Source organism: Lepus europaeus, chromosome X (assembly GCF_033115175.1).
Source record: "Lepus europaeus isolate LE1 chromosome X, mLepTim1.pri, whole genome shotgun sequence".
NCBI classification, from domain to species: Eukaryota; Metazoa; Chordata; class Mammalia; order Lagomorpha; family Leporidae; genus Lepus; species Lepus europaeus.
Genome location: NC_084850.1, coordinates 38,267,824 through 38,290,189, shown reverse-complemented (window position 1 = coordinate 38,290,189; position 22,366 = coordinate 38,267,824). Strand labels below are relative to the sequence as shown.

Sequence of the window (22,366 nt, the reverse complement as noted above, 5' to 3'; positions counted from 1 at the left end):
GGGCCAGCGCTGTGGCACAGTAGGTCAATCCTCCACCTGCAGTGCCGGCATCCCATATGGGCGCTGGTTCTAGTCCCCGGCTGCTCCTATTCCCATCCAGCTCTCTGCTATGTCCTGGGAAAGCAGTCCAAGATGGCCCACGTCCTTGGGCCCCTGCACCCACGTGGGAGACCAGGAAGAAGCTCCTGGTTCCTGGCTTCGGATCGGCGCAGCTCCGGCCCTTGCAGCCATTTGGGGAGTGAAACAGAGGACGGAAGACCTTTGTCTCTGTCTCTCCTCTCACTGTCTGTAACTCTACCTCCCAAATAAATAAAGAAAATATTTTTTTAAAAAATGAAACCTTCATTTCTTAAGCTGGTAGGTGAGTACAAAGGTGTTTTTATATTATCTTTTATACTTTTTACTAAAATTTCATAGTCCTTCAATTCAGTTGAGATAAATTTTAATGAAAGAAATTTTAATGAAAGAAACAAAAAAAAATTACATACAACAGTGAAAGGAGAATGTTTGAACAGACTTTCCTTATCATGAGGCAATAAAGTAGCCATTAATGGTCCATGCTCTACAAATGGCCTTGGTTGGAATCTTAATGGTGACATTTACTAACCATGTAACATTAAAAAGGGAGCCAATTATTTAACCTCTCTGAGCCTCAATTTCTTCATTTACAAAATGGGAACAGGGATGGGCAACTGCCTTGGCACTTAAGATGCTGGGTAAAATATCTCTGTCCTATATCTGAGCCCCTGGGTTTGATGTCTGACTCTGCCTCCTGACTCCAGCTGACTGTCAACCCAGATCTTGGGAGAGAACAGGAGATGGGTCCCTGCCACCCACATGAGAGACTTGGATTGAGTTTCTAGCAACTGGCTGCAGCCTTGGGCCAAGGCCTTGCCATTGTGGCCATTAGGGGAATGGACCAGTGGATGGGAGCTGCCTGTGTCACTGTCTTTCTTTCTGCTTCTCAGACAAATCACACACATACACACAACATACACCACACACACACATATGCATACACACATATATATGTAAACTACATATATACACAGATATATATATATATATAATGGGAATAATACTAAAATTATATGTGTATTTCAAAGTCTTAAAAACATTGAAGGATTATAAATGCAAGAATACTTCAAAAAGATTATGAAAATTCATGTTGTGAAAAAATTTCATGGATTTCAAAATTTTTCATAATATATATTCTCCACGAACTTTTTGAAGACCCCTTGTATGCAAGGACTTCAAACATTTTTATATGAAAATAAACTTCTCTGTGTTTTAATTCCATTTTCCATGATTTAAGTTCTCTCGTATATGTTTCTTTTTATTATTTTAAAAATATTTTTAAAGAGGCCTGTAGGGCATTAAAGAACACACTTAAAATGGAGTCTGAATTTCACGAGAGTTATGAGTTGGGAATGTCAATGTAGGCCTAACTATACAGCCATACATACACACTCAGGTTAGAACAGCACATGCCAGAAAGGTTTTACATGGATGGTAAAATGTTAACTATTACTATTTTAATAACCATTTCAGGAGTCAATTGAATTGAAGTTTACGAAAACAAACTTGGCACTTAAATGCACAGAATAGGTGTTTACTAAAGATTTAATGAATGAAAATAATTCTTGGTGATTCCATTTTTGATTTGCTGTTATAACAAGCAAATAGAAATTAGAACAAAAAGAGTTTGTATCCCATATTTCTCCAATAGCTCAAAATATTACCAAATTAATAAGCAAAAGTAACAAAATTCAATAATTGTATGATACTAGTATTATTTGGATTTTACAGATTTTCATATATTTCACAGTTAATTTAGAATAAATTTCTATATATATATATTTCATATGTCTATGAGCCACAAAAATACCTATTATAATAGTCAATTATATATTTCAAGTTCCTCTGGCTTAAATATTCCTACACAAAAGAGTTGACAATATTTTCCTAGGATATGTGTCTTATCCTCAAACCTTCCCCTCAAAGATTTGGCTCACATACAGGGCAGGACCATAGAGGAAGAACATTGGCCAAGTAATTCCTGGCTTAAACAAAATTGAAAAAGTATGCATGCCAAGTGGGTGACTTAAAATGAATTTTGGAAATCTGTTACCCCTAACGTGCCAAATATGCAAGTATGAAATAATCTAGGAATTGTTTTCTCCCTAAAAATTTTTGTTGATTTCCACTCATATAATAGCTATATCTATTTACTATTCTTCTACTATAGTTCTTTATCTGCAGTAAAATCCCACAAAACCACATGATTCCACTCAGAAGAATAAAGGTGGCAAGGTGTGTGTGTGTGTAGGGAGGGAGGCAGTTCAAAAAGCCAAAAAGAACCCCAAAGAACACAGAGAGATGACACCTATCAAAGATGAGTGGGATATCAGCATTTTGCCTTAAATTTAGGTATACATATCTCAATATACCAATCTGTAAGCACAAAACCAGTTTAACTTCCCAAGAAAACAAACAAAAAAAAGAAGGCTCTTCTCTTCTAATCCTGGAGTTATAGTCCTAGAGTTGGAGGAAGAAGTAGCTACAAGAGACAGTTACAATTTTAAGTATCAGGTTTTTATCTCAAGCTTTCTGCATTTGTATAAGTGACGTCAAAGAAATATTGTGGAATGGACACTATGGCAAAGCAGATTAAGCTGCTGCTTGGGACATTCATATCCCATATCAAAGTGCATGTGAAACAGTTTCACTTCCAATGCAGCTTCTTCCTAATGCTACTGGGAAGCAGCTAATGATGGCCCAAACACTTGGGATCTGCAACCAGTGTGGGGGACCCGGATGGAATTCCTGGCTCCTGCTTTTGGCCTCATTCAGCCACAGCTGTTGCAGGCATTTAGGGGTGAACCAGGAGACTGAAGATCTTTCTCTGTCTCTCCCCTGTCAGTCTACCTTTCAAATAAATAAATAAATAAATCTTAAAAAACTAAAAGTGCCAAATTTATACCAACATTTGTAACATTTATTTTTTTTAAAAAGAACTACAGTGTCTCCTAGAATTCTTCCAGTACTACAACTTTGAGGAAAAAATATGCCCCCTATGGCCCCTAGTTCACTATGAATGTCTCCAAGACAGGTAACCTTTAACAGTGGCTCAGAATTGCTTAAGTTTCTGAAGACTATACTTTTCAAAAATGTATAATTTAAGTAACAATTTTGTAGTACATTATACATTTGTGTTTTTCACAAGAACACCATATACAATTTCATGGCTTTGGAGAGGAAGAAAAGTTTGTCTCATATGCTTAAACAAATATTAATAGTTTGGGGGCTGGCAAAGAGAGGCCATTAACTGATAGATTTCCTGCCACCATGGATTATTGGCAATGGTGCATATTTAAGGAAATTTCTGAGTTTTTCACCTTTTTTGTGAGTCAACAAAAACAAGTTATTTTCTTCTCTTCTACCTGTCTGAATGAATATACATATGCATACATTCAAAAATATACATGTAATATATATATGTAGTTTTTCCTATAATGTACCAAAAGTAGTACCTTGAAATCTTCATTATATATGTAACTGGGAGCTTAATTTAATGGTCAATTATTTAATATTCCCACATAATAAATATAATCATTATTAAGATTTATTATTACATGGCCAGAATGATGGCGTAGTGGGTTAAGCTGCTGCATACAATGCAGACATTCAATATGGGCACCAGTTCAAGTCCTCGCTGCTCCACTTCCTACTCAGCTTCCCAGTGATGCACCTGAATAAGCATCAGAAGATGGCCCAAGTGTTTGGGCCCCTGTACCCACAAGGTAGACATGGATGGGTTCTAGGCTCCTGGCTTCTGCCTGGCCTAGCCCTTGCTGTTGTGGTCATTTGGAAAATGAATCAGTGGATGGAAGATTTCTATCTCTGTAACTGCCTTTCAAACAAAATAAAATACATCTTTAAAGGAGCCAGAGCTGTGGCTCCACAGGTTAAGCCGCCACCTTCATTGTTGGTATCCCATATGGGCGCCAGTTCAAGTCCTGGCTACCCCACTTCCTATACAGCTCGCTGCTAATATGCCTGGGAAAGCAGTGGAAGATGGCATAAGTGCTTGGGTCCCTGAATCCACGTGGGAGATCCAGATGAAGCTCCTGGCTTTTAGCTTCTACTTGGCCCAGCCCTGGCCAGTGTTGCCATTTGGGGAGTGAACCAGTAGATGGATGAACTCTCTCTGTGTGTAGTTCTCTCTCTCTCCTCTCCTTCTCTCTCTATAACTCTGCCTTTCAAATAAATAAACAAATATTTCTTTAAAAAGATGTATCACACAACTAGGATATCACATATGTGGTTAGTATTATATATAGAAGAGATAAAATTTATTACAAATAATTAAAACTAGTAATTGAAAGTGACATAAAAGGCTTTTTCAAATGAACTTAGAAAAAAATCACACAGTTAGGATCTTGCAAAAACTATTTTAATATAATTTCTTTTAAATTTATGAAGTTTCATAGTCCACATAAAAACTTGGACCTTTTCACCTAACCTCTAAGAAAACTATTCTGTAATACATGAAACAGATCATGTACTAACACAAATAATACAAAAACACATCAAAGTTAAAGTCTTGCATCCATGTAATTGTGCAGCTATAAGAAATTATAACTTAAATATCACATAATATTTGAAATAATCATTAATGTTAACTACATTTAAAGAAATCATTAAAAGATGACTGCAAAAACAAAGTATTTTTTAAACATAGTCTTATTTTTAAAAAAGTAAAGGTAGTAAGAGCAAATCATTCAATAAATACTTAAGTGTGCATCTGAATTAATAAATTACTCTTTTGGTGTATTTGAATGAATCAATAATAATACTTGGCAAGAGACAGTAATGTGATAATTTCAGGGTAAAAAATCAGTCATGTATAAACAAATACAACTCTACTTTTTTTCTTAGCTGGGTCCCTAACTGCATCTAGCTTTTCCTAACAGGTAGGCATTTCAGAAAAAGAAACTTGCACAGAATTAAACAGTAAGTTTTAACTTTTTATGTAGGCTTTCTCCCAAAACCTCATCACCGTAGAGTGTTTCCATTACTGTGCTAGCAAATCCTGCAACAAATCTAGTCAATGTATCCATCACCATATCCTTCTGAGCTTCAAATAGGCAAAAATAGAAAAGTCCAAAGCATTTGGAAAAACTGAGATGTGCCAAATGATGCCAGCTGAGAGCTTCTGTTGAAAAATCCTACTTCCTAAAAGTCAATGGGTCAAAATAACTCACAGCCAGAGGCAAATATCGTCAGAAAATGAGATGCTTTTGCTGCCTTAATCAACAGATTTAAAACGCTCCCTGTCAACGGTGGGATAGATGCGACCCTCGGTGGCCAGATAATCAATGGCTTCCTTGATGGCCTTCTCGCTCAGACCACAGAGCTGGGTCTGCAGCTCCTATATGCTCTTCCCTTCCTGGTGAGGACACATGTGAATCAAGTGGAGCACCTCCTTCCAGATGCAGCTGACATCATAGCCATCTTCATTTCGTCAGCTTTCCCCAGTGGCCGCTTGGCAGGCTTTATTCAGCATCATCTATGCATTGACCGTTTCCAGAATATGCATGGTTAACTCATTCATATCCTCCAAAACATGGATTTTCAATACTACAAGGCTTTTTGCTCCCATGAACAACTGAAGGACATCAAACACTTTGCCATATACTCCAACTGGCAGCACAGTAGCCTCCTGCTTCACTTTATTTTTACCAAGTGACTGCCAAACCAGGATTGGCTTGGGGTCATATCATCAATTTTGCAGAGAATTTAGTTTGGAGCCCTCTCCACCTTCCTGATTATCCCCATGACAGAAACCTGGGAAATCTCAATTCGTCTAATCTTGAACACATTATCAACCAGAGGCAAGCAACAGGCTTACATAACAAGGTATAACCTGTTGGACTGGGCCCTGGATCTCACCATCTTAACAGGCATTGTGCCTCTGTCAGACGGTTGGTCATTGCCACCACTAGCTCCTCCCTCAGCAGAGATGCAACTGTGACTTCCAAACTCACTCTTAATCATCTTAAGAACAGCTCCAGTCGAGGAGAGATGAGGCTTGGCTCTTTTCAGGGGACTCCACAGGCTGGTTTGGCGCTTTACCAGTGAGCGACAAGCCAACATATTATGCAGGGCACCACAGCCATCTTCTTGCAACCTGTGGAGCCAATCAGCTACCAGAACACAGCAACCTCCAGCCATCGGAGCCGGATGGGTTTTTGCTTCTTCCCATAATCTTTTGGGGTGAGTCATTGCCCTGCTACATTTTAAGAGCTCAAGTGTAATTTGAAGTACCCTCATCATCTTTATAAAAATGCATTTAACTAGACCTCAGTACCACTACCATCATCTCATTCATAAAGGTTACTACTGCTTTATAATTTTTAAGTTGAAAGGCAGAGTAACAGGGAGAGAGAAAGATCTTCTATCTACTGGCTCACTCCCAAATGTCCAAAGAGCCCTGGCTGGTACAGGAGGAAACCAGGAGCCCAGAGCTCCATCCGGGTCTCCCGAGCGGGTGGCGGGAGCCCAAGTACTAGGACCATCTTACACTGCTTTCCCACACACATTACCAAGGAGCTGGATCAGAAGCAGAGCACCCAGGACTCCAATTGCTCGCTAATACTGGAAGACATCTGCTGTGCTGCTGCCTCTGTTGCAGGCGGACAGCTTAATCTACTGAGCCACAGCCAACTATTTACAGTTACTTTTGAAAGATTAATTTATGGTTCATTGAACAATCCAGCAGACATTTTTGGAGCACATAAGTACTTGGCAGCAAAGTGAGGGTGCTGTAGGTTATATGCAAAGGGAAAAACACTACTGTTGTTACTGCTCTCAAAGAACTCATATTGCTTGTTCAAATCATTAAAAACAGAGGAATTCTGGAAGAAATGGCAAGATAGGCACCTTTGGACAATTATCATACTCTGAAGTCGATCACATCTTACCATTGCCTTTTAAAATTCTGCTGTAAAATTCTAATTTTCCGGTTATTTTGCCAAGTGCACAGTGCATATGAATAAATAATATATACTTCAACTTGTACTTAAAATTGGATGAATGAACTCTATACTACTGTCAAGGCTCTGTGGCAGGTCTGAAAAGTACCAGACATAAGAAAATGTAAAAACAGTAAAACCACAACAAGTTTTCTATATAGATTTATCCATTACATTCTGAACTTAAGATTGTAGCAACTGTGTAAGTAGATCCAAGAATGTTTTGCTATTACATTGCACATCAATTTTTTTCTTTTCAAAACATTTTTCCATGTTATTAACTTAACGCCTTTCTTATGGTTAGTATAGGAACAAGAGTTATTAGAATCCCCCATTGGCAAAAGTGGGATACACAGCAGACTCATAGAATGGCAGATGTCCTAAACAACACTCTGGCCTCAGAATCAGCCCTTAAGGCATTCGGATCTGGCTGAAGAGCCCATGAGAGTATTGTAGGCATGGAAAGTCAAGATACCATGGAAAAGAAAAAAAAGAAGACCTAAATGAAAGATCTCTGTGAGTGAGAGCCCAGTGGAAAGAACGGGGCCATCAAAGAAGGAGGTACCTTTCTCCGAAGGGAGGAGAGAACTTCCACTTTGACTATGACCCTATCGGAATAAGATCAAAGTCAGCGAACTCTAAAGGCTTCCATAGCCCTGGCAACTCATGACTAGAGCCTAGGGAGATTACTGACGCCATGAACAGGAGTGTCAAATTGTTAAGTCAGCAACAAAAGTCACTGTGTACTTATATCCCATGTGGGAACTGTCCTTAATGTGTTGTCTAATGTGCAGTGATGCTATAACTAGTACTGAAACAGTATTTTTACACTTTGTGTTTCTGCGTGGGTACAAACTGATGAGATCTTTACTAATTATATACTAAATCGATCTTCTGTATATGAAGAGAATTGGAAATGAAAAAAAAAACCTGGTGTTAAATTGGAAATGGCATAGAAAATTAATTAATTTTTTAAAAAATATTATATAGGATCTCTGTCTTTAATGTGCTCTACACTCTTATTTAATGCTATAACTAGTACTCCAACAGTATTTTTTTTTTCACTTTGTGTTGCTATATGGGGGCAAACTGTTGAAATCGTTACCTAATATATACTAAACTGATCTTCTGTATATAAAGAGAATTGAAAATGAATCATGATGTGATTGGAAGGGGAGAGGGAGCGGGAAAGGGGAGGGTTGTGGGTGGGAGGGAAGTTTTGGGAGGGGGAAGCCATTGTAACCCATAAGCTGTACTTTGGAAATTTATATTCATTAAATAAAAGTTTAATTAAAAAAAAAAAGAGCGATAAAAAAAAAAGAATCCCCCATTGGCAAGTAACATCTTCCATAATAATACTTTATAGTCAGTTAATAGTATAAATGTGTAACTTTTAAGAAGTTTATTAATACTCTAGTTAATATCAGCCTTTCAGAAAATATGAGTTTAAAATAGCGTAAGTTCTGATATTCCCAAACAATGGTAATTTTATGATTCATAACAAAATCATAGAACTACTTACCTGACAGGATTGCTGGTTAAAGAAACTCTCAGGGACTCTAGGCAGTTAAGAAGTTTCTCATCGGATATGCCAGATCGTAATTCATGAACATACTCTTGTGAAGACAGGGTGCATTCGTGTTTGCTGTTTTTCAGACCACCCTACAATACAAAATCATAAACAATAGCTTTATAAAAATATTTAAGTAAAATAATGTATAGGATATATAAATATGATGTTGCATACAAATATGTGCAGTGTGCTAGAAATTTAAAAATTCTTCAGGGGTGTGTGCTGAGGTGCAGGTTAATCCTCCACCTGTGGCGCTGGCATCCCATATGGGCACTGGTTCTAGTCCTGGCTGCTCATCTTCCAATCCAGCTCTCTGGGAAAGCAGTGGAAAATGGCCCAAGTCCTTGGGCCCCTACACCCACGTGGGAGGCCTGGAAGAAGCTCCTGGCTCCTGGCTCAGCTCAGCTCCAGCCGTTGCAGCCATTTGGGAAGTGAACCAGCAGATGGAAGACCTTTCTCTCTGTCTCTCCCTCTCACTGTCTATAACTCTACCTTTCAATTAAATAAAGTCTTAAAAAATTCTTGCTCACAGAATTGAGCAGTAAAGTTTTTTTTTTGTTTTGTTTTGTTTTTGTTTTGACAGGCAGAGTGGATAGTGAGAGAGAGAGAGACAAAGAGAAAGGTCTTCCTATTGCCATTGGTTCACCCTCCAATGGCCGCCGCGGTCGGCGTGCTGTGGCCGGCACACCGCGCTGATCCGAAGCCAGGAACCAGGTGCTTCTCCTGGTCTCCCATGCGGGTGCAGGGCCCAAGCACTTGGGCCATCCTCCACTGCACTCCCGGGCCACAGCAGAGAGCTGGACTGGAAGAGGGGCAACAGGGACAGAATCCGGTGCCCCGACCGGGACTAGAACCAGGTGTGCCGGCGCCACAAGGTGGAGGATTAGCCTATTGAGCCGCGGTGCCGGCCTCAAAGTAAAGTTATATTATATATATATATATATATATATATATATATATATATATCAACATTTTCTTCATTTGAAAGAAAACTATAAAGGTGGTACTCATTACTGGAGGTCCTCCCAAAGCTTTGGGGTCCTCCCAAAGTTCATGAAAATGCATATTATGAAAAACTCCATGGATTTCAAAATATTATTGCATTAAAATAATATTTTTTGAAAAGATTTGTTTATTTGAAAGGTAGAGTGATAAAGATGTAGAGGGAGGGAGGAAGGGAAGGAGAGAGAAAGATCTTCTTTCCACTGATTCTTTCCTCAAATGCCCACATTAGCTGGGGTTGGTCAGGCTGAAGCCAAGACCCAGGAACTAGATAATATATCTATCTATCTCTATCTCTATCTCTATCTCTATCTCTATCTCTATCTCTATCTCTATCTCTATCTCTACACACACACACACACACACACTTGATAGAATGGATGCTTTTACCTAGGGTAGAGTTTTGGAGTTTTAGTGTAAATTCATATTTGAAAATTATGAAAACATGTTAAGGCTGGACTGGTCTTTGAAGATCAGCTCTTCTAACATCCTCATGACAGAAATAACAAATCCATGGGCCAGCCTTATGGCATAACAGGTTAAGCTGCTGCCTGAAACGGTGGCATCCCATATGGGTGCCAGTTCGCTGCTGTTGTGCCTGGGAAAGCAGCAGAGGATGGCCCAAGTGCTTGGGCCCTTGCACCTACCTCAGAAACCCAGAAGATCCTGGCTCCTGGAATCAGCCTGGCCCATCCCCAGCCATTGAGCCTTCTGGGGAGTGAACCAGATTTCTCCCTCCCTCTCCCTCTCCCTCTCTCTCTCTCTCTCTCTCTCTCTCTCTCTCTCTGTAACGCTTTTGAATAAATAACTTTAAAAAAAAATAACATCCAGGCTGTTGTCACAGTTCACATAATCAGTGAGGTGGTGTCTAAAACACACATATTCTGTATTCTGATCCTATATACCACATCTTCCCAATACTGAATTTTAAAAAATAATGCAACAAATATTTAATTCCAAAATCTCTACTGCGAAGAGTCAAAGTATCGTCAACATAATTGATATGGTGCAACCTATGAAAGAAATAACCTAAAAACAAAACAATGCAAAAGATTAACTAATTCTCACTATACTTAATAGGACTATAATAAAAGACTGGCTTTTATTAACATCCTGTTCTGATAGTGAACAAAGGAAACAACTAGATAATGGATGGATAATAATGGAAATTTTAATTAGCTTTTCTGTATGAGATTAATGAAAATTACCACTGTGCCCATTTGATCTTTAAAAAAAAATAATGCAAAGTTAGCAATTAGTGTACATGCTCTTCTAAAATAGGTGAACAAAAACCTTTGCTAATTTGAGGCCGTTCTTTAATTTGAAAATCATCAGGATTGAGATACTTTCAGTATGACTGTGCTTGTGTTATTCTAGTGCAGTACACAAAGATCTAAATGGTACTCTGGGTCAGTTTAATAATCACACATTCCCCCCATCTATGATCTCAAAAGTTAATATTAAAACCAGAAAAGAGGGCTGGCGCCATGACTCAACAGGCTAATCCTCCACCTTGCGGCGCTGGCACACAGGGTTCTAGTCCCGGTCGGGGCGCCAGATTCTGTCCCGGCTGCCCCTCTTCCAGGCCAGCTCTCTGCTGTGGCCAGGGAGTGCAGTGGAGGATGGCCCAAGTGCTTGGGCCCTGCACCTGCATGGGAGACCAGGAGAAGCACCTGACTCCCGGCTTCGGATCAGCACAGTGTGCCGGCTGCAGTGAGCCGGCCATGGCGGCCATTGGAGGGTGAACCAACAGCAAAGGAAGACCTTTCTCTCTGTCTCTCTCTGTCTCTCTCTCTCACTATCCACTCTGCCTGTAAAAAAAAAAAAAAAAAAAAAAAAAAAAACAGAGAAGCAGCATTCTAAGAAGAACAGTTTAAGTCTGAAGTATAGACAACCACTTCTGAGTCCAGAATGACTTAGTCTTAGCATGGTCTGTTATTCTTCAATGTAAAACAGATTTACCTATAACTTAAGAGAAGGTTTCAGATTTTAGTTGTAAAGGTATCTTGTTGCAGACATCAGACAGAGCTACTGATTACACACAGGTATTTTCAGCTGCAATGTACACACAGATAGCAATTACTATCAGTAGTGTCGTTGTCAAAAAGGAAGGATAATATTGTCATGAATACACTAATATTGTTGCTGTTATTGACCATGATTGATAAACCCTAATGTAGTCAAGATTATTTGGCTATTTTAATCAAGTGACTTTTTTATTAATCATTGTAGTTCTCTCAAAATACAATGTTATAGATGAATAAATTTGAAATCATATCTGCAAAGGTTCATAGTACTGTTCTTTGAGACACTCCTACAGGTTTAAAAGCATTAGAAATTGGAAAAACCATTTTCTTCGTCATCAGTTCTTTGAGTTCAAGTAGAAAAAGGAAATACAAAAAAAAGTGCCCCTTCCAAGTCAATCTATGATGTAGCTGGTGAGTTATACAACTCTGAATATACTGCTGAAATCCTTTAGAAGCTTTCTCTCCACTTATGTAAGAAAAATCTCTCTTAAAGGGAGCATATTAGAGTAAAATAATATATTTAAAAAATGTACAAAAAGTGTTGTCAATACATTACATTAGAATACTTAAAATAATTTTATATGATTTTTGAAAACTGTTAATTGCATGGAAAATGGAGGGTAAAATATACTATTTATTATCAATTGAAGTCTACTAAAAAATCTCATGTAGAAAATAATTATCATGAGACAACTTCGCACAGTGTCATTTCCCATTGCTAAAAACATTATTTTTAATAAAGACATTTTCAGAGAGTGAAAGTCACATGGAAACTAAGAGAACATATTCCATCCCAAATTCAAGGGCAGGGGACAAAAAGCTGTGTTATAGCAATGTAGAAGCATCATAATTCTTCAGATTATACGTACCATTTTCCCAAAAGGATTTAACTAAGCTTGCATAAATGTGATTAGCTAAAATGTTTAATGAATGAAAAGTATTTAGAAGTTTTCTTCTGATGAAATAACTTATTATTTACTTATTAAAATGTCTACATATTAAGTATCAGTTAAGCACTTCCCCCCTAAATTATAGAATCTAAGACCTTCATAGAATGAACTCTTAGAGCATATGTACTATGAGAAATACCAAGTACACAAAGAAATTCTAAACATATATTAAATTCTGTGGCTCTACTGTTACTTCTTTTGTGTGAAACATATTTAAACTATATAGAGGAAAATACTCCATAATAATGTCAAATACTTAGTTCGATATACAATATATTTAAAATTTTAATGTTAACTTAAATACAAATATGATATTGGAAAGCAGAATGTTTATCTCAAAATATTGAACTCCATTTCTTGTAAAACCATAGCCTCGTTTGATATGGACACTCTGAGAGACATCAACAATAAAAGGCTAAACTGTCATTGATTGATTTGTTAGTCAATGCCAATGAAAATGTTTAATGATATTCAATATTGCTCAATCTGAACAGTAAATGATCAAGTTGACATGTTTTTCTTTCCTATTAAATAATAAATGCATGGTCTGTCTATTCAGTATTTAAAACCTACTCATACTTGCCTTTTTTTTTTTTTTTTTGACAGGCAGAGTGGATAGTGAGAGAGAGAGAGACAGAGAGAAAGGACTTCCTTTGCCGTTGGTTCACAGTCCAATGGCCGCCACGGCCAGCGCGCTGCGGCCGGCACACCGTGCTGATCCGAAGCCAGGAACCAGGTGCTTCTCCTGGTCTCCCATGGGGTGCAGGGCCCAAGCACTTGGGCCATCCTCCACTGCCTTCCCAGGCCACAGCAGAGAGCTGGCCTGGAAGAGGGGCAACTGGGACAGAATCCGGCGCCCCGACCGGGACTAGAACCCGGTGTGCCAGCACCGCAGGCGGAGGATTAGCCTATTAAGCCATGGCACCAGCCCATACTTGCCTTTTAAAATTAGTATTAAGCAATTATTATGAACAATGTGCATACTGGTGAATGGTATCTAGTAAAACTTTAAAACTAAAAAGTGTTCCTCCTGGCATTTTTTTATCAGCCCTTATCACCAGCCACAGCACTTGAGAAAAAAGGCAAAAGCATTATATTTATCTTTTATTTGACAGAGGCCCTTGAGATATATCAGATAAGTATGAACAGATATAAACTAACCCAAGGGTTCTTAACCTAGGCACTTAATCCAAGAAATATGTAAATTTGGAAGAGGGAAAACAACATCTTTATTTTTAGTAATCTCTACCTTAAGTTTAGATTTTCTCTGAATTATGAATGTAGGCATCTGATACAGTAGTATTAGCAGCACTGGCAACTTAGTCACAAATATAAGTCACAGTTATTATCATAACACAGAAATGCTCGTGGAAAGTATTGCAAATATTATTTATGTTCATCACACCTTCAAAATTACCCCAGTTATGCAGCCTGCCACTTATCTTACTATTTAACAAATACAAAGAAGCACATTACTGTGGCTACAATTTTATTGAAACTGCCTATTTTGAGATAGTAAAAACATGCAAGCAGCTGTAAAAAATAATGCAGATAGGGAAAGACTTCTTGGAAAAGACCCTAGAAGGACACACAATCAAAACCACAATCAACAATTAGGAATACATCAAGCTGAGTAGCTTCTGCACTACAAAAGAAACACTCAGCAAAGTGAAGAAGCAACTGATAGAATGGGAGAAAATATTTGCAAACTATGCAACTGATAAAGGGTTAACTTCCTAAATATATAGAAAGAGCTCAAGAGCTAAACAACCACAAAACAAACAACCTAGTCAAAAAATGGGCAAAGGACCTGAACAGACATTTTTCAAGAGAGGAAATTCAATTGGCCAATAGACACATGAAAAAATTCTCAGGATTGCTAGCCATCAGGGAAATGCATATAAAAACCACAATGAGGTTTCACCTCAGCCCAGTTAGAATGGCCCCCATACAGAAATTAACAAACAAGAAATGTTGGCAAGGATGTGGGGAGAAGGGTACCTTAATCAACTGTTGGTGGGAATGTAAACTGGTATAGCCACTGTGGAAGACAGTATGGAGATATCTCAAAAAGCTGAATATAGACCTACCATATGACCCAGCCATCCCACTCCTGGGAATTTATCCCAAGGAAATGAAATCAGCATATGAAAGAGTGATCTGTATCCCCATGTTCATCTCAGCTCAATATATACACACTATAGAATACTATACAGCTGTTAAAAAAATCCTTTCATTTGCAAGAAAATGGATGCAACTGGAAACCATTATACTTAGTGAAATAAGCCAGTCACAAAAAGACAAATACTATATGGTCTCTCTGATCTATGGTAACTAATAGAGTACCTAAAATGTAAGCTATAGAAGCAAAACTGACAGTTTGAGATGCACTGATTTTGAACAGCTTGTGCCTTAACTTTTGAGGAACAATATATATATTTTTTTAGTTTTTTTCTTTTTCTTTTTTCTACATACTGATAAGTGAACTCTTTAGTGTAGGGTTAATTTTATGAGTATAAAAATTATCTGAATAATTGATCTCTGTAAAAAATATGAATGAGAAAGGAAGAGGGAAGAGAAAGAAGGGCAGGAGTATGGGTGAGAGGGAGGTGGCGGGGAAGAATCATCATGTTCCCAAATCTGTATATATTAAATGCATGAAGTTGTAATCCTTAAACAAAATAAACTAATTTTAAAAAAAGAAATAATGCATAGAGATCCCTTGCTTCCGCTACTGGTAATACCTTATAAATCTATTTTACAATATCACACCTGGGATACTGACACTGATAAATTCCACTTTTCTCATTCAGAATCCCCTACTTTTCTCTGTGTATGTTAATATGTAGTATGTGAGAGTTCAAAAAGCTCAGAATTTTATGGATGTACCATATATATGTATGTAGTTTCATGCAACTTTTACAAATTGCAGGATCATGCTTTCAATGACCACAATCAATATATATATATATATACAGTCTCATCAGCACAAGGATCTCTCACGCTGCCCTTTTCAATTACACCCTCCTCCCTCATAAAATTTTCCACTTCAATGAAAACTATTGTCATGGGCTTATTTGACTCAACATAATGCTCTGGAAGTTCATACAAGTTTTTCATCTATCAGTAGTTTGCTCCCATGAGTTGCCAAACAGTATTCCATGATATGGATACACTATAGTTTACTTTACCATTTACCCATTTAAGGATATTTGGTCCATTTCTAGTTTTTGTTTATTATGGCTGAAACTCCTATGAATATCTCTCCACAGGTTTTTGTGTGAGCCTAAGTTTTATGTCTCTGGAGTGTGCCATTATTTTTAAAAACAATTTTATAAGAATATTTAATACAATTGATTTTTAATTTATTATTTTTTATTTATTTGAGAAGCAGGCAGACAGAAAGAGCTCCTATCCACTGGCCCATCCTCCAAATGCTGGAGAGCCAGGAACTCAATCCAGCTCTGCCACAAGAGTGGCAAGGACCCAATCATTTGAGACATCATGGTTGCCTCTCAGCATGCATGTTACTATGAGACTAGAATCAGGAGTAGAGATAGAATCTGAACCCAGGCACTTTTATATGGAATGCAGGCATTTCAACCAGTGTCTTAATGACTGCACCAAACACCTGCCCAGTTTCCTTTTTAATCCTAAGTACCTCATGATTTATGTTTAAAAAGATGAATCCAAGAATGTACCTAAGGGATCACAAGAATGTCAAAGAAGTCCATAGCACAAACAAGTTAAGAAACCTTATAGTAGCCACTTTCCTCTATTTTGCAGTTACATCACACTTACTCCATCCACTGACACATTAAAGGAGAAAAAGCATGCTATCATTTTAAAAGAAGTATATGTACACAAATAATGACTTTGGAAAATGGGCATAACTTGATCTATGACAATGTAAAGAATAGCCAATATATTTGGCATAACCAGTCTTGGTACTATACTATTTAAATACAGAAACAGTATTCAAAACTTTATCAGCTTAATTACGTTGAAACAAAGATCATAAAGATATTTAAATATAATTTTTTGCTTTCCTATTTTACCGTTTTATAGATCCAATTCCAGGAGTAGCTTTGGACACCACAAGAAACCCAGTTTAATAATACATTTGCAAATTATAAATGTTTCCTATAGCCAAAATAGAAACTACATTTTAAGTAGGTAATGAAGCTATAAACTGTAAATGAAATAAAGAAAAATTCCTTCTACAAAACAAAAAATTACTCCATTATTTTCAAACCTGCAGCTTTACAAATACTTTAGTATGTGCTGTCAGCAAAAATGAATATACTAAATTTTATTCAATTCTATATCTACCTGCTGATAAGAGATAGTGAGTCAATAGTAAAAAATATCCAAAGGATCCTAAAACAAAGAAAAAGAAAGGAATTGTAACTGACATCCAAATAAATGTATGTGTACCTTTGGCAACAAATTAAGCAGACAGATTTAAAAATCAACAATACCTTAGGGTCAACATCATGGCACAGTGGATTAAGCTGCTGGCTACAACATTGACACCAGCATCCTGTATCAAAGAGCTGATTGGAGTACTGGCTGGTCAGCTCTGATCCAGCTCCCTGCTAACATACTTAGTAAGGCAGCAGAATTGGGCCAAGTACTTTGACTACTGCAACCCATTTGGAGTTTCTGGCTCCTGGCTTAGGCCTGGCCCATCCCTGATCACAGTGGCCACTTGGCAAGTGAACCTGTGGATGGAAGAATTCTTTGTCTGTCTGTCTGTCAATCTGCCTTTCAAATAAGTAAAATAAATCCTTTTAAAAGTACCTTATATTTTTATAGTACAGACAGCATTTGCAACATTTCTCATACACTATTTCATCTAACAAGAGAAGCACATTACTAAAAAGAGGTTTTTTGTCTTTTGAAGTTATGAAGACTGGGTCATAGAGAAGTCATGACCTGTCTGAAACTGCGTAACTAGCAAATATCTAGAACCAAACTACAGAGTTTCTGAAGGCCCTGTAAATCATCTTCATGGGGCACAGTTTGTTCACAAAAAAGAACAAGAAAAATGGGCAAAATTTCCTAAAATATTCCTTACCTTTAATAGCTATGTGAATTTAGTCCAGTTATTAGTTGACTTCCTAAGATTTAGGTTCCTTATTTGCAAGATGGGAACAATACAGTGTCTAATCTCAAGCTTGTCATGAGGATGAAATAAGAGTCCAAGTAAAACACAATGCCTAGTATATAATAAATAATTAATGTTTGCTGCCATTATGTATTATCGTTAATTTAATGAGTATTTTCTTTAACAATTGCCTAGGGGAAAGACATACTGATGTCATGAAGTCATTAATTTCTGGTCACCTAAATTATTCAGGCAGAGGTGGGCTGCTCATCTTTGAGATGCTCAGGAAAAGATTCATGCTTCAGGAAGAGATTATACTATTATTTTCAAACTGTATTCTGAGGGGGCAGAGTTCTTGTAGGTGTTTTCAAGGCTGCTTTAGGGGCTTACGAGTGTATAGGCAAAATGAGAGGCACATTGGGAATACCCTCTGTTCCCTCAAGAATGAAAATATTTACATATTTAACCACTTTATACATTCATATTCCACATATGATTTCTTATGGAAAAGCTGCTCTAGTCTTAAATCAAATGAAGTTTTATACCCAGTGTGCTAGATGATCTCTAAGGTCCTGCCCTTTTGAATATATGATGTGGAATATGCCACCATATGCATAAGAAAGCAGTTTTGTTTTTCTAGAGTATAAAATTTTAATTGACCACCATATTCTCAGCATACACATTGATTATCCAGGTTTTCAGTTTCTTCATGAAATAATACCATATAGACACAGGCATTTATCTCCTATTGCACATATGATACCCTTTTCCTAATAGAGTATTATTACCACTTAACATTTACTGAATTTCCATGAGGTTCCAGGCACTGGAGGTACAGAGACCAACTAGGACATACCCTCACTATATTGCACAGCTTATTTTCTATGGGGTGTGTGAAAGATTATTAATCAATATAATGAGTGCCCATAATAGATGCAAATAAGGGTGGTATGGGGGTCTGAAGGGTAGGTTACCAGACTGTTTTTGGGGGAAAGTCAGGCAAACTGTGAAAGCTGTCTAGCCATGGCAGATAAGGCTAGGCTAGAAGTGAAAATAAATATCGAGGCATATTAAAACATGCCATATTCGGAGATTTGCTAGGAGATCAATTAACAGGAAGCTCATGGCTAATGTTTCTCAACTTGGGTTCACTGAACATAGTCTTAATAGTTGCTGAGTCATATAAGAATTTAAAAATTGCAGTTTTTCTTTTTTTAAAGTTTTATTTATTTATTTGAAAGTCAGATTTACAGAGGGAGGGAGGGAGGGACAATCTTCCATCCTCTGCTACATTCCCCAGATGGCCACAATAGTCAGTACTGGGCCATACCAAAGCCAGGAGCCAGGAGCTTCACCTGGGTCGCCCACGTGGGTGGCAGAGGCCCAAACAAGATGCCAACTTGCTGATAGAGGCTTTACTTTCTATATCACAGCACCAGCCCCAAAAAATAAATTTTCAAAAAATATATTTTAAGTCAACCTTTAAAGGAGGCCTCTATTTTGATCACATTTCAGGAGTTGTCATCCATAAGTGAGAGGGTAGCATTGGAAGAGTTTAGTCTGTGAAGTGACAGGCGTATGTTCATTTTAAATGGTGGCTCAGGCAGGGAGGCACATAGAAGCAGCTGGGGGGAGAGAAAGCCTTGTAGTTCAGTAGGTTCAGCCACTGCTTGGGATGCCTGCATCCCACATTGTAGTGCTAGTTGAGTCCTGGTTTCTCTGCTTCCAATCCAGCTTTCTGCTAATGTGTCCTGGAAGGCAGCAGATGATGAGTCAATTGCCTGGCCCCCTGCCACCCATGTGGTTGACCTGATGGAGTTCTAGGCTTGTGGCTTCAGCCTGGCTCAGTTCTCTCTGTTGTAGGCATTTGGGAAGTGAACCAGCAGATAGAAAATCTCTTTCCCTCTCTTTATTCCTATCTACTCTACCATTCTTCTTTTTTAAAAACAGCAGCTGGAAAGAGAACAAATGCGTGTTTGTTTAAAATTTAAAAAAAATCATCAAGGGAGAATATGATGATGTACTAACCCTCAACATTGTAGCTATAAAGAAAAGACTGAAGACAGTAACTTAGGAAAGACTTCTTTCACCTAAGTGAGTCAAGGAGGAGGTAAGATGGAGGAACTACAATGCTTCCCATGGTTAGGTAGCGCCTCTGAGGTGTTATCTGCATTTGAGACATTTCTAGATCATTTGCATTTTAGCAACTGAGGCTCAGGAAATCTAACATCACTAATAGGGGTAATATTACTAATACAGGCTACAGCCAGAATTGAATCCCAGGTCTTTCTAACTTAACGCTTGTGTGCTTAACTGATGAGAAACATTCCCTCCGAACCAGTACTAACAAAGTTGTGTTCCAGATTATCATGGCGATTATAGAAAGACAGAAAACCATGTGAGAAACTCTGGGTCAAAGTTTACCCCTTACTTTCGCTTTTGTCAAGGACTGAGATAAGATGCTGTAGAATTGGAGATCATCCTGATCAAGTGATGTCAGTAAGCTGGCAGAACAGGAGTTCTCTGGCTTCATTCCTCCTCACAGAAATCCAACTAACAACTATCCACAGGCAAGAATACCACCGTGACTATCCCAAAAGTTAGGAGTCAGACTGAGATATCCCCTTGTACCACAGAATTGAGAAACCACAAGATTCAATGACTATCTTTTATTGTGCTTTTATCCCAAACTACTACAGTATCACACACAGAAAGTTCCTCTGGGACCCCGGCTTCTACACTAAGACTATAAATTGGAAGCTGACATTTGACTTCCTAACCTTTTAGGACCCTTTTATGGAGGCCAAAACATCTTAACTCAATACCAAGGAAACAAATAACCCAAATAAAAATGAGCAGAAAACCTCAACAGACATTTCCCAAAGGATATACAAATGACCAATAGGCATATGGAAAAAAATGCTCAAAATCAAAACCATAAGGAGATATCACTTCACTCTTGTTAGAATAGCTATTACCAAAAAGATAATAGGCACCAAATGTTGGTAAAGATGTGGAGAAAAGGGAACACTTGCACACTGTTGCTAGGAATGCAAATTAGTACAGCCAGTGAGGAAAACAGTATGGAAGATCTTCAAAATATTACAAATATAACTACCACATGATCCAGCAATCTTACCACTGAGTATATACCCAAAAGAAAGGAAATCAGTTTGTCAAAGAAATATCTACACTCTTATGTTTATTGCAGTACAATTGACAACAGCCAAGATATGGAAACAACCCCAGTGTATACTGATGTATGAGCAGGAAAAGAAAATCACAGTAGAATACTCTTCAATAAAAATTATATTCTGCCTTTTGCAATCATATAGGTGAATCTGAAAGACATTAAGTTGAATGAAATGGGCCAGGCACAAAATGACAAATACCTCATGATCCTGAATCGTAAAAGTTGATCTTATTATAAAGTACAATGGTGATTATCAGATGCTGGGGTGGTTGGGCATGGAGAAGAGATGCTGTTCAAATCATTCATATTTACAGATAGATAGCAAGAACAAGTTCAAGAGACCTACTCTTGAATACAAATGCATGGTGACTACAGTTGATGATATATTCTTGAAAATGTAAAGAGTGGATGTTAAGTGCTCTCATCATAAAAACTGATAATTATATGAGGAAATATATTTGTTAACTAGCTAGATTTAACCTTCTTACACAATGGATATATACTCCAAAATATCATGTTGTGCATGATAAACACATATAATTTTATATATCTATTTTGGAAAAATATTTGAATGAAAGGAACACTGAGTAGTCCTTACATTTAGAAGTACACAGGAAGAAGTACAAAATCGAATATTTTATAGACAAACAAGAATGAGCAAGAGGGAGATGGCATTTTTATTTTTATATATGCAAATGAATGCTCAGTTTTTGTATTATATGATTTGGCCTCTAAAAAAAAATCACTGCAACATTAAAAAGTGACCATTTATTTACAGGAAAGTTATCTAGTCTATAAATGCTCAGGTTAGTTAAATAAACATGTATCTTCAGAATTAAATAATATTTTAGGAGGATGGTCTGGTTAATGTTTAAAAGAGTAATGATTTGTTTCTATGAGTATATGCAAATTTTGAGAATACATGGAAGTTGGTCATTTCTGGTTTCATTTCAATAAACTGATTTTACCTAACAAATGCAAATGCTTGTGTTTATTTTCTATAGCTGTGACAGATTTAGAGGGTATTCAAGCTTTCTTGTGATAAATAATTCATCTATGCTACACGAAAACCAATCTTACTTCTCAAATAGTATAGAATGAATATCACAAAATACTGCTTACCTAAAGCCCTAGCCTAACTTGAAAGAATAACCTGATAAAAATGCTGTACTAGTACTTGAGCATAGAGTCTTCATAGGGTTTTTATAAAAATATAACATTCTGGCCCTTACATGTTATATTTCATGTTACATTTAGAGGGAATGGCAATAGAAACAGCAGTATAACATTACCCAATATGATGGCATTACTTTTTATAGATTACCAACCATCTGTTTCTTATGGTAGCCTTCTAACCTCAAAAGAGCTGAGTTGTGAATTTGAACATAAGAGGACACATATCCCTGTTACTTTGCAGTAATTAGTTAGAAATTATATTTCTTTGTGGTTCACATTCTATAATTTACTATTTTAG

At 37.4% G+C, this 22,366-nt stretch overlaps 2 protein-coding genes across 2 annotated transcripts in view; both read right to left on the bottom strand.

The window, feature by feature from the left end:
* DIAPH2 (diaphanous related formin 2) overlaps positions 1 to 22,366 on the bottom strand; it is a 985,476-nt gene that overhangs the window by 753,426 nt on the left and 209,684 nt on the right. The window contains exon 5 of the mRNA XM_062183022.1: positions 8,560 to 8,699. Within this exon, the coding sequence (XP_062039006.1) occupies positions 8,560 to 8,699 (140 nt within the window). The remainder of the gene's footprint in view (positions 1 to 8,559; positions 8,700 to 22,366) is intronic.
* On the bottom strand, positions 5,312 to 6,060 carry RPA4 (replication protein A4). Its single transcript, XM_062183570.1, is given in 4 exon segments — positions 5,312 to 5,775; positions 5,778 to 5,893; positions 5,895 to 5,940; positions 5,943 to 6,060. Coding segments are annotated over 4 exon segments (744 nt in total).